The sequence below is a fragment of the Macaca mulatta genome, chromosome 6, assembly GCF_049350105.2.
Source record: "Macaca mulatta isolate MMU2019108-1 chromosome 6, T2T-MMU8v2.0, whole genome shotgun sequence".
NCBI lineage: Eukaryota > Metazoa > Chordata > Mammalia > Primates > Cercopithecidae > Macaca > Macaca mulatta.
Window position 1 is genome coordinate 180972305 of NC_133411.1, and position 12891 is coordinate 180985195.

Genomic DNA, 12891 nt, shown 5'->3' on the forward strand with positions numbered 1-12891 from the left:
AACCCAGTGAGGTGGGTACGATACACTCTTTAATTCAGTTTGGTTGTTGTTGGGTTTCCTTCCTTCCTCCCTTCCTCCCTCCTTCCTTCCCTCCTTCCCTCCCTCCTTCCTTCCCTCCTTCCTTCCCTCCTTCCTTCCCTTCCTTCCTCCCTCCCTCCCTCCCTTCTCTCTTTCTCTCTTTCTCCCTCCCTCCTTCCCTCCCTCTCTCCCTCTCTCTTTCTGTCTTTCTCTCTCTCTCTCTGTTTCTTTCTTTCTCTCTCAAGTCTTGCTGTGTTGCCTAGGCTGGAGTGCAGTAGCATGACCTTGGCTCACTACAACCTCCACCTCCTGGGTTCAAGCGATTCTCCTGCCTCAGCCTCCCTAGTAGCTGGGATGACAGGCATGTGCCACTATGCCAGGCTAATTTTTTTGTATTATTGGTAGAGACGGGGTTTCACCATGTTGGCCAGGCTGATTTTGAACTCCTGACCTCAGGTGATCCACCCACCTTGGCCTCCCAAAGTGCTGGGATTACAGGCGTGAGCCACTGTGCCCAGCCTAATTTTGTTTTGTTTGTTTGAGACGGGGTCCCACTCTGTTGCCCAGGCTGGAGTGCAGTGGATCATGGCCCACCACAGCCTCGACCTCCCAGGCTCAAGCAATCTTCTGACCTCGGCCTCCTGAGTAGCTGGAACCACAGGTGTGTGCCACCACACTCAGCTAGTTTATAAAAAAATTTTTTTGGCTGGGCGTGGTGGTTCACGCCTGTAATCCCAGTACTTTGGGAGGCCGAGGTGGGCGGATCACCTGAGGTTGGAAGTTCAAGACCAGCCTGACCAACATGGAGAAACCCCGTCTCCACTAAAAATACAAAATTAGCCGGGCGTGGTGGCGCATGCCTATAATCCCAGCCACTTGGGAGGCTGAGGCAGAAGAATCGATTGAACCCAGGAGGCGGAGGTTGCAGTGAGCCGAGATTGCGCCATTGCACAATTGTTGCCTGGGCAACAAGAGCAAAACTCTGTCTCAAAATAAATAAATAAATAATTTTTTGTTTTGTGGAGACAGAGTCTCACTACGTTGTCCAAGCTGGTAGCCTTGGACTTCTAGCCACAAGCAATCTCCTACCTTGGTTTCCCAAAGCGTTGGGATTACAGGCATGTGCCACTATGCCTAGCAGATGCTTTTTTTTTTTTTTTTGAGACAGAGTCTCTGTCACCCAGGCTGGAATTCAGTGGCATGATCTTGGCTCACTGCAACCTCTGCCACCTGGGTTCAAATGATTCTCCTGCCTCAGCCTCCCGAGTAGCTGGGATTACAGGGACCTGCCGCCGTACCCAGCTAATTTTTGTATTTTTAGTACAGATGGGCTTTCACTGTCTTGGCCAGGCTGGTCTTGAACTCCTGACCTCATGATCCACCCGCCGCAGCCTCCCAAAGTGCTGGCATTACAGGCATGACCCACCACACCCGGCCTGATACACTTTTTAAAGTCAGAATTATTGAGGTATAATTTACATATGGAAAAAAATCACTTTTTTAAAGGTATACAGTTTTATAAATTTTGACAAACATATTCAGTCATGGAACCCCCATCACAATTTAGATACAAAATCCATCCATCATCCTCCAAGTTTCCCCTGTAACCTTTGTAGTAAACTCTTCCCGTTTCCAGTCCCTATGTAATCACTAATTTGTTTTCTATGCCTATGGCCTTGACTTTTTCTAAAGCGTCATATAATTGGAATCATACAATATGCAGCCTTTTGAGTCCAATACATTTTTTTTTTTTTTTTTTTGAGACGGAGTCTCGCTCTGTCGCCAAGGCTGGAGTGCAGTGGCCGGATCTCGGCTCACTGCAAGCTCTGCCTCCCGGGTTCCCGCCATTCTCCTGCCTCAGCCTCCCAAGTAGCTGGGACTACAGGCGCCCGCCACCTCGACCGGCTAGTTTTTTGTATTTTTTTAGTAGAGACGGGGTTTCACCGTGTTAGCCAGGATGGTCTTGATCTCCTGACCTCGTGATCTGCCCGTCTCGGCCTCCCAAAGTGCTGGGATTACAGGCTTGAGCCACTGCGCCCGGCCCCAATACATTTTTAGAAACAGTTTTTAATTACTCAGCAATGCATGAATACCTTCTCCTTATTACAGAAACTACAACACTGCAAAGTCCCCTTTGACACCACATCTAATCCTAGCCTCTCCTCCTTTCCATGATAAGCAGGTGGAGACCCAAGATGTTTAGTAGCCAGCAAGGCATGGCCAGCCATATCCATTCCAATCAGAACAGGCCCTGGGTGTTACACAGAATGGCCCCACGGTGACATACCACGTGGGCATTCTCTCCATCTCACAAAAGGGCCAGTCCTGTGCCCCAAAGCCTCCAAAAAGAGGAACCTGGAATGGACATCAGGGAATGGACCCCTGGGCCCCAAGCTCAGGCCAGTAATGCTTCCCCGCCATGCAGGGCAATGGGGAGATGGATGGAGGAGCAGAAAGCCCCTCTAAGCAGGGCAGGCATCTGCAGGAAAGTCAACCCTAAACACACAGCTGCAACGAGGACCTGGCTCTGAACCTGTCGGCTGTTCTCATTTCAGCTTCTCTTCATACATCACGATTTCCAAAATGTTCCTTTAACTGCTGCCACCAACAGGGGGAAAGCTGCCTAGGGCTGGAGCAGTCAGGGCCACGAGGAGAACTGGAATGGGAGCCAGAGCAGGGTTTATCTGCTGGCTGAGCTGTAGTCTACGGTCACGCCCCAGCTGTGAATGAGGTCGAGGACACAGTACACTTCAATGCCTTTTCCATCTCTGATACTCCCCTCCAGCTAAGCTCATTCAGTTAAGCTGCACACCAGGGGACGCAGAGGGTGCTAGCTGGCTTCCATTTCCCCCTTCTTTTTTTGGTATCAGAACATATAGGTACCCAGCTTAAAAAACCACATTCCCCAGCCTCCATTCCAGCTGTGTGTGATATGCCACAGCCAATGAGACATAAATCAAGGTGTCACATGGAGCTTTTCTGAAGTCTCTTTAAAAGAGTCTTCAGTGTGGGGTAGGGATAGGTGGTTATTCTACCCTCTTGTCTTCCATCCTGCTGCTTGGAATTCAGATGTGATGGCTGGAGCTCCCACGCCATCTTGTCATCAAGGGCAGAAAACCAGCATGAGAATGGGGCTAACACAGAGGATAGGGGGCCAAGAGTTGGATAAAGAAATCAAGTCCATATCATAACTATTTATTTTTATTATTTTTTTTTTTTTTGAGGCAGGGTCTCACTCTGTCACCTGGGCTGGAGTGCACTGGCATGATCTTAGTTCACTGCAACCTCTGCTTCCTGGGCTCAAGCAATCCTCCAGCCTCAGCCTCCCAAGTAGCTGGGCTTACAGGCGCAAACCACTAATGCCCAGATCATTTTTGTCTTTTTTGTAGAGACGGGGTTTTGCCCTGTTGCCCAGGCTGGTCTCAAACTCCTGAGCTCAAAGTGATCCACCTGCCTCGGCCTGCCAAAGTGCTAGGATTACAGGTGTGAGCCACCACACTCCACCCCTTATCATAACTCTTTAAAACTCCTGGAACAAGCTGTGCCTGAAGCTAGCCATCCTTGAAGTCTTCAGTTATTTGTGCAAATAAATTCCACCTCCCACATCCCCCACCTTTCCCCCACCTAAAAAAGTTTGAGTATTTTGGCTCCTTATAACCTAAAGTCTGAATTCATACCAGATTATCACTTTTATACTGTTAGATTCTGTCTCCCAAATGATAATCTTCAAAGGCAGTGCCTGCCTGCTGAGAGAAGGCACACCCAAGAGCCATATAACATGTGCCATGTATCCTCCCCCATACTGTCGTCTACCTGGGAACTCGATGGGGCAGTAAGTGGCTCTGTAACGAAGGCTTGTGGGTCCTATATTTCCTTTTTTTTTGAGACGGAGTCTTGCTCTGTCACCCAGGCTGGAGTGCAGTGGCGCAATCTCTGCTCACTGCAAGCACCGCCTCCCAGGTTCACGCCATTCTCCTGCTTCAGCCTCCCGAGTAGCTGGGACTACAGGTGCCCACCACCACTCCCAGCTATTTTTTTTGTATTTTTAGTAGAGATGGGGTTTCACTGTGTTAGCCAGGATGGTCTTGATCTCCTGACCTCGTGATCCGCCCACCTCGGCCTTCCAAAGTGCTGGGATTACAGGCGTGAGGCACCGCGCGAGCCCCTGTGGGTCCAACATTTCTACAGCCCGGGATGGGGATGGACTACTGTAAATTTCACACATTCCTGACATGGGTTTGGATCATAATCCTAAAAGACATAATCTCAAATACCATAATCCCAAATGCTGAAATCCCCAAAGATCAAAATCCCTAAAGTCTAAAATCCTAAAAATCTCAATCACAAGATAGTTGTATCCTGTTAGGCCAACTCTTACGAACGGTCTCCGTGCAACTGCCCATAATCTCTCCCTGCAATACACTTGTTCCTATGTTAAATTTGAAAAAACTAAATGGTCTTTAGCATATATAAATAAATATACGTCTATATTTCCCCACTGTTTTAAATAGTCAGCATTACTTTTTACAATTCACTATGCTATGTATTTCATCTTCACATCATTTTCGATGCTGCAGGTATAAATGGTGTAGAGACTTGGAGAGAGTTCTAATTCCTTTTATGTGTTTGTTGCAAATTTGACTCTCTGAAAGTGTATTATCTCGGCATTGCCGGTGTGTAAGCATTGTGCATGTATGTAAAAATGTTGAAAGTTCCTCAGTGAATATAGGGATGTCCTTTTGGTACATCTGCATTTGTGAAAGATAAACTTTCTCCAGATTCCGGCTCTTTCGGCATCTGCATATGCCCTAGTGAGCCGCTGAGGGTTTTGGTCGATCTCACCAACAGGCTTCAGTTGTTCATTACAGTATTTCAGACAACAGCTATAAAGCTGTATGTCCACAATCACCAATCCTGGTGATATGCATTTATACATTTCCCTTTTTGACCTATTTCTTTATGGGTGTGGGTCATCTGCTAATCATTTTTTTCTTTTTTTTGAGATGGAGTCTCACTCTGTCACCCAGGCTAGAGTGCTGTGGCATCATCTCGGCTCACTGCAACCTTTACCTCCTGGGTTCAAGTGATTCTCTTGCCTCAGCCTCCCAAGTAGCTGAGATTACAGGTGCCTGCCACCACGCCCATCTAATTTTCATATATTTAGTAGAGATGGGGTTTTGCCACGTTGGCCAGGCTGGTCTCAAACTCGTGGCCTCAGGTGATCTGCCCACCTCGGCCTCCCAAAGTGCTGGGACCACAGGCGTGAGCCACCGCGCCCGGCCAGTCTGTTCATAATTGTTACACCTGTGCAACCATCCTCGGTATAGCTGTTTACGCATGCAAAATATGTACGTTATTACTGACTATTTGACAGTGTAAAGTGGCCTGTGAAGCACCTTCATGTTTTTATGTTTCTCAAATTCCCCTTTAAAATATAAATAAATACCAAGAATTTTTTAAAAAGTTTTTTAGAATTATATTTTTGGGATTTTGATCTTTCAGGATTGTACTTGACAGGATTTGAGACTTTGGGCATCTTGCTCTTTTGGGATTTCAACATTCAGGTTTATGGCACTGAAGACTGTGTCAGGATTACGATTGGCTCCCTCCTGAGGTAAACTCCGGGAAAATACCTTGAATGGTATGACATTACACTGAGCACCTCTCCTCTTCTGGGCCATCCCAGAATCCTTGACATGTCACTCAACCTTCCAGGCCTCTCCTCAGCCTCTCTGCACTCCATGCAGGGTGGCATGAGCCGGGGATGCTGTGGGACGTGCCATGGTTAGGAGTGGGTCAGCCAGACCTGGGTTCACAGCTCTGCTGTGTGATCTGGGTGAGTTCCTTAACCTTTCAAGTGTCAGCCCAATCAAAAATAAATGTGATACTTACCTGTCATTCCAGCACTTTGGGAGGCCGAGGTGGGTGGATCACCCGAGGTCAGGAGTTCGAGACCAGTCTGGCCAACATGGTGAAACCCCATCACTACTAACATACAAAAATTAGCTGGGCGTGGTGGTAGCCACTTATAGTCACAGCTACTTGAGAGGCTGGGGCAGGAGAATCACCTGAACCTGGGAGGTGGAGATTATAGTGAGCTGAGATTGCGCCACCGCACTCCAGCCTGGGCAAGAGAACGAGACTCCATCTCAAAATAAATAAATAAATAAATAAAATACTCTTCCTGATTTTATACCTGAGGATTAGAGGAGGACCACATATGGGAACGTGGCTACCACACTCTCTGGCATATAGTGACTATTCACAAAGGAATGGCCACTACTAACATTTCACTGTGGTCATCGTCATTGTTATTGCTCAAGCTTGCCCAGGACATTGAGACCTGACACTGTCCCCACAGAGCATTTACTGAATGTGTGGGTATCCCCACTTTTCAACAACCTTCCATGGGTATCTCGGTTTCACCTCTTGAGAGTGCTGTGGGGTCCAGCAAAGAAGGCATCACACCCATCTTAGGTCAAGAGGCCTCAAGAGGGAGAGTGGCCAGTTCAAGGACACACGGCTTCTGGAATAGGGAGTGACGGTCTTCCAGCGAATGTCCTGCATTCTCTTCAAGAACCCAAACCCCCGTCTCTACTAAAAATACAAAAACAAGCCGTGTGTGGTGGCACACACCTGTAATCCCAGGCTACTTGGGAGGCTGAGGCAGGAGAGTCATTTGAACCCAGGAGGCAGGGGTTGCAGTGAGTGAGCTGAGATCGCACCACTGCACTCCAGCTTGGGCAGCAGAGCAAGACTCTGTCTCAAAAAAAGAAAGAAAAAAAAGAACCCAAACCCTGCTCCTAAAAGCAGACAAAGCAGAGAGGTGCTCAAAGAGGCCATGGGAACTGATGGAGTGGGAGAATGGAGGTCCCAGTTCCCTAGACAGAGCCGTCCAGCAGCCAGGCTCAGGACTCCAAACATGTGGTCTGGTCCCGGCAATGCAATGAATCAAGTAAGACTCACCCAGCATGATGGCGTCCACGGCTCCCCCTGGGCAGAACTCAATCATGATCTGCAGAAAACACAGGGCAAAGTGACAATGAGTGGGGCTGCCTAGCCATCAAGATGAAACCCCACAGGGCACAGCCAGGCAGGGTCCAATATGCCCAATGCCTGGGTGCCCCTGCTCCTCAGCCCCTCCTGCTCCTGCCTTGGGAACCTGTCCCCCTGCCCCAGTGGGCCTCAACCCTCACAGGAGGCTCTGACACCCAGAGGAGTTGCTTGAGTGCTTCATTTTCTGAAGAAGGAAAACTAAGTTGCTATGAAGACCCGAAGCTTCAGCAAACGGCCTCTTCAGCCAAGCCCACACCCTCCCTCCTCGCTCCCACCTGTGTGCCTGGTGCCCACCTGCCAGCTGCCCTGTTTCCTGTGCTCCACAGCCAAGAACCTCAGGACGCCTTCCCCCCGGCCAAGCTGGCCACGTCCTCTCAGAATCCCAGCACCTGTCTCAGGCTCCCTCCATCTTCCAGAGCCCTGGACCTTGCTGGCTCAGAACACCAGGGCCTCGAAGATCAGCTCAGATGGAGAAACTGAGGCCAAGAAAGGGGATGTAACTGACCAAGGCCATAGAGATTGTTCCTGGACTGGAAGCAGAGCTCCAAACCCTCAGGTCATTCATTCATACATCATACACTGACAGGCTGCAGGCCCTGGGAGAACAGCCAGGTCCAGGCCCTCAAGGGGCTCCCAGCTTAGTGGAGGGACAGAAAGGACGATTACAGTAGAAAGGCTCTTCCAGCCCTGGTTCACTCCCATTCTTACTCTTTCTGGCCCACTCTGGGCTCTTTGCATAGATGCTTTTGCTTTTGCTTTTCGCTTTCTTTCTCTTTTTTTTTTTTTTTTTTTTTTAGACAGAGTCTCGCTCTTGTCGCCCAGGCTAGCATGCAATGGCGCAACCTTGGTTCTGCCTCTTAGGTTCCAGTGATTCTCCTGCCTCAGCCTCCTGAGTAGCTGAGATTAAAGGCATCTGCCACCACACCTGGCTAATATTTGTATTTTTAGTTGAGATGAGGTTTCACCATGTTGGCCAGGCTGGTCTCGAACATCTGACCTCAGGTGATCCGCCCACCCTGGCCTCCCAAAGTGCTGGGATTACAAGTGTGAGCCACCCTGCCTGACCTCTTTTTTCTTAAAGTAGGGCTACAGGTGGTTGAGGAAGGGGGATGGCATCACAAACTTCAGGACAGGCAGAATCACCTCTGAGCTTCCAGCTCCTGGCCCCTGCTTGTTGTGAAGTTCCTTCAACCCAGCTCAGCAGAGGCCCCGGAGAGTGGGGCAGTCCAGAAGACCCATGCTCTCTCTAAACAGGAAAGAAACCCTCAGCCACGGTCCAGCTGGACCAGAGACCGCTCTCCAGCCAGAGGAGGGTGGAGCAGACTCAGGAATCTGATGAGGCCTCCAGTTTGTGGCTTACCTTCCAGGGGCCTCCTGGCAACGTAAATATGACCCTGAGGTCATGTGGGTCCTATGAGGATGTGGTGATGTGTGGCTTTTGAGCCAGCCACAGCTGGGCCCATGGCCCAGGTCCACCACTCACTAGTGTGGCCGTGGACAGGTCACTTCAATCCTCTGAGACTGTGTCCTCAGCTGGAAAATGGGGCTGCTGATGCCGCTGCTCTGAACTGGGACCCCACCACCGGGCTACACTAGGGGTATAAGCCGGGCTGGGATGCAAGAAACCACAGTAGATGAAACAGGGGACTTCAACATGGGCCAAGGATACTAGAGATACTAGGTTCCAGGGGTAGCAACCATTCCAGGCCCTGCCAGGCTAGCCACATGCTGTGGAGGGCTGCATGCCATGGCAGAGAGCTGTGGAAGGCGGCACGGCCCACTTCCACGCCACTGCCTGCTGAGGAGGACGGAGGCTTTCTGGGTCACTCTGGTCCTGCCTGGTCATGAACGGGCCTGAACTCAGCTTCCCCAAGACTTCTCTCTAACACTACAGTGACCTGTCAGCCTTGAATAAAGTCATCAGAAACGGATCCATGCATGCTGATCCTGAACGCCAAGGAAGTGGTACTTCCTCCATCCGCTTGTTCACTCATTCATTCGTCCATTCATTTGTTCACTCTTACCCAACCACCATCCAACCAGCTTGTTCCCAGAGGCAAGGGAACAGACAGAGGTGACTTGGAAACAGGAAGGCAATGACCTTCTGAAGCACAGCATATCATTCTGCCTTGTAGTAATTCTCAGCTCCACAAAAGAGGAAGAAAAATTCTACTAACTGCTAGAAAAAAACCAAGTCACAACAGGTGATGATGGAGAAGAGGCAAAACTTAGTCACCATGCAAGGCCACCTACTAGCTGGGCGGCCTGTGAGATGGGGATGATACACCCTAACCCTCATGGGAATGATAAGCTCATCCAGGCCTTGCCAGGTGCCTGGTTCCAGGTTGGGACTCAGTTATGTGAGCTGTCACTATGATTCTTTCCTTGAGTTCATGGGTCTGTTTTTCTCATTTATTTTTGTTTGGTTTTGAGGCGCCATGAAAGCCATCCTCTCCCCTCTCACCCAGAAACGTTCCCGTGCCATTCTATTGAATCCTTGCATATCCTGAAGTTCCATCACCAAGCCCTGGTTGGGAACCCCTGCTTAGCTTCCCTAACACCTACCACCTGTATGGCCTTGGACAACTTCCAATCCTCTCTGTAAAATGGACTAATATTACGTGGCTCTCAGATTTACCGTAAGGAACAGATGAGGTGGTACTTATAAAGACCCAGTCCTAGGCTGGGGGTGGTGGCTCACTCCTGTAATCCCAGCACATTGGGAAGCCGAGGCAGGCAGAACACCTGAGGTCGGGAGTTCGAGATCAGCCTGGCCAACATGGTGAAACCCCGTCTCTACTAAAAATACAAAAAGTAGCCAGGCGTGGTGGCGGGTGCCTGTAATCCCAGCTACTCAGGAGGCTGAGGCAGGAAAATCATTTGAACCCAGGAGGCGGAGGGTGGAGGTTGCAGTGAGCCAAGATCACACCACTGCATTCCAGTCTGGGTGACAGAGTGCGACTCTGTCTCAAAAAAAAAGACCCAGTCCTAATACACCGTGGATATGTAACCAGGTCAGACACTTCCCCCTTCTCCAACAAGGTGCCAACACAAAGGAAAATGTTGTAAACTTGGGGTCGAGTCCTGGTGTGCCACTTAATTGACTACGTGACCCTGGATAAGTCAATCTCCCTGCCCCATCTGTAAAATGGCCTAATAATCTCTTGCCTCCAACTTCATTGAGAAAGTTAAAATGAGATTCCTTACATGAGAGAACAGCATGAAAGCCAGACAGTTAATATGTGTTTGTTAAATCTCTAACAAATGAAATCACCAGAAAGTTTCATGCTTAGAGCATGTTACTTAGGCTTCCTACAAAAATATGCCTTCCTCTCTGTCTGATTCCCAGGGAAAACAAAATAAAACAAAGAAATGCTTTCCCAGAACTACAATTTATTTATGTATTTATTTTTGAGAACTAAAATTTATGGACATGCCATCAGCTGTTCTTTTTTTTTTTTGAGACGGAGTCTTGCTCTGTCTCCCAGTCTGGAGTGCAGTGGCGCGATCTCGGCTCACTGCAAGCTCCGCCTCCCAGGTTCATGCCATTCTCCTGCCTCAGTCTCCCGAGTAGCTGGGACCACAGGCATCCGCCACCACGCCCGGCTAATTTTTTGTATTTTTAGTAGAGATGGGGTTTCACCGTGTTAGCCAGGATGGTCTCGATCTCCTGACCTCGCGATCCGCCCACCTCGGTCTCCCAAAGTGCTGGGATTCCAGGCGTGAGACACACGCCCGGCCGCCATCAGCTGTTTTTAAAGAGTCAGTATGAGAAGTGACGAAACCTAGGCAGTTCCTGCATCTTTCAGTGAAACTGTCCCTTACACAACACTCTTACACAAGGTCCCTATGCCCTCTCCAGACGTCAGCATTAGGAAAGCTCATGCATTCTGACAACCTGGCTTGCTTCCTCTTCTGCAGTTCAAGAGCTCCACAACCCCTTGAGTTTCCCTTTTATTTATTTATTTTTTTTTTTGCCTTGGCTGCTGGGAAGCTCTGGGTGAAGTTCCTCAGCTTTGGTTTGACTCCCAGGTCTTACTTGCTTTTTTTAGTATCTGGGTCTTAACATTTTTACCTTCAGCTTATCAGTGGCTGGAGGACTACAGGGGACTGGTATTATAAACTTGTCCGGGTTTTTTGCAGAAATACATGGGATTTAATTAATAAAACAATAGTCTCAACAGTAACCGATAAAATAATAGTTGAATGTGTCTCCCAGAAGGCACGTGTTGGAAACTGAATCCCCAGTGTTGGGAGGTGGGGCCAACAGTAATGGGAGGTGTTTAGATCATGAGGGCTCCACCCTCATGAATGAATTAGTGCTGATTATAAAAGGGCTAGAGGCGGCCGGGCGCTGTGGCTCACGCCTGTAATCCCAGCACTTTGGGAGGTCGAGGCGGGTGAATCACAAGGTCAGGAGATTGAGACCACCCTGGCTAACACGGTGAAACCCCATCTCTACTAAAAATACAAAAAATTAGCCTGGCATGGTGGCAGGCACCTGTAGTCCCAGCTACTTGGGAGGCTGAGGCAGGAGACTGGCGTGCACCCGGGAGGCAGAGCCTGCAGTGAGCCGAGATCGGCACCACAGCACTCCAGCCTGGGCGACAGAGTGGGTGCAGAGGGGCGACAGGCTGGAGTGCAATGGCACGATCTCGGCTCACTGCAAGCTCCACTTCCCGAGTTCACACCATTCTCCTGCCTCAGCCTCCCGAGTAGCTGGGACTACAGGAGCCGGCCACCAGGCCCAGCTAATTTTTTTTGTATTTTTAGTAGAGACGGGGTTTCACCATGTCAGCCAGGACGGTCTCGATCTCTTGATCCGCCCACCTCAGCCTACCAAAGTGCTGGGATTACAGGTGTGAGCCACCGCACCTGGCTTAGTTGTTTTTTTGTTTTTTGTTTTTTGTTTTTAATGGAAAGAACTGGCCTAGAATAACCTACTTCTACAGATATATCTATTCTTCTGATGAAGGTCCCAGTGGTCCAGCCCCCTGCTTCCTGGATAAAGGGAGGCTCCTCAGGATTCAAAGCTAAAGGCCTCTAAGCCCTCACCAAGTCCAAAGTGAATGAAGCCCGCTCCAGTGCCAAGGACTGATTCCTTGAACCTGTCAAGGGCATAAGCAGCCTATATTTGCAGGTGGCTCAGGGTTTTCCCAGGACCTGAAGAACTGAGGTTTGTGGTCAGTTTAGTGCACTGATAAGTATCAACTGAGTGTCTACCAGGGGCTCTACTTTGCTAGGCAACAGCAGGGACCACAAAAGTAGTATGTGATCAACCAGCACTATCTGAGCTCCTAGTGCATGGCAAGCCTGGGGACTGAGGACCAGGAGAATCAAACAGGTCCCTGCTCCAAGATCACCAGCTGAGAGAGATGTAGGATGAGTGGTGCAGGCACATGGTGACTGTGTAACCCAGCAGCCTGTGGACACAGTCATTAACCTGCCTTAGAGCTATCCCAGAGGAAGCAGATATCCAGGCTGAGTTTTGAAGGGTGAATTTACCACACGGGGAAGGGTAAAGGCATTCCTGGCAGAAGACAGAAGCAGAGGTGGGACAGCACGGAAAAGCGTGGAAGGGGGTAATGATGGAGCATTCCACGGGGTTCCAAAGGATGGGAATCCAGCAGGCTGGAGGTCAACTAGAACTAGAACTTCAACATCTCAAAGTATGAACCTAATCTGGAGAGCTGTGTGTGTGTGTGTGTGTGTGTCTGAGGAGATACACCAAAGGGTTTAAGCAAGGGGTGTTGTAGACAGGCTTTTGCTTCAGAAAGATCCCCCTGGATGCATTATTAAAGAAGGAAAAAACAGTGG

The 12891-nt window shown here is 49.4% G+C and overlaps 1 protein-coding gene across 1 annotated transcript in view; it reads right to left on the minus strand.

Moving 5' to 3' along the window:
• Window positions 1-12891, minus strand: part of STK10 (serine/threonine kinase 10) — a 151023-nt gene that overhangs the window by 78697 nt on the left and 59435 nt on the right. The window contains exon 3 of the mRNA XM_028849917.2: window positions 6985-7033. Coding sequence (XP_028705750.2) covers window positions 6985-7033 — 49 coding nt within the window. The remainder of the gene's footprint in view (window positions 1-6984; window positions 7034-12891) is intronic.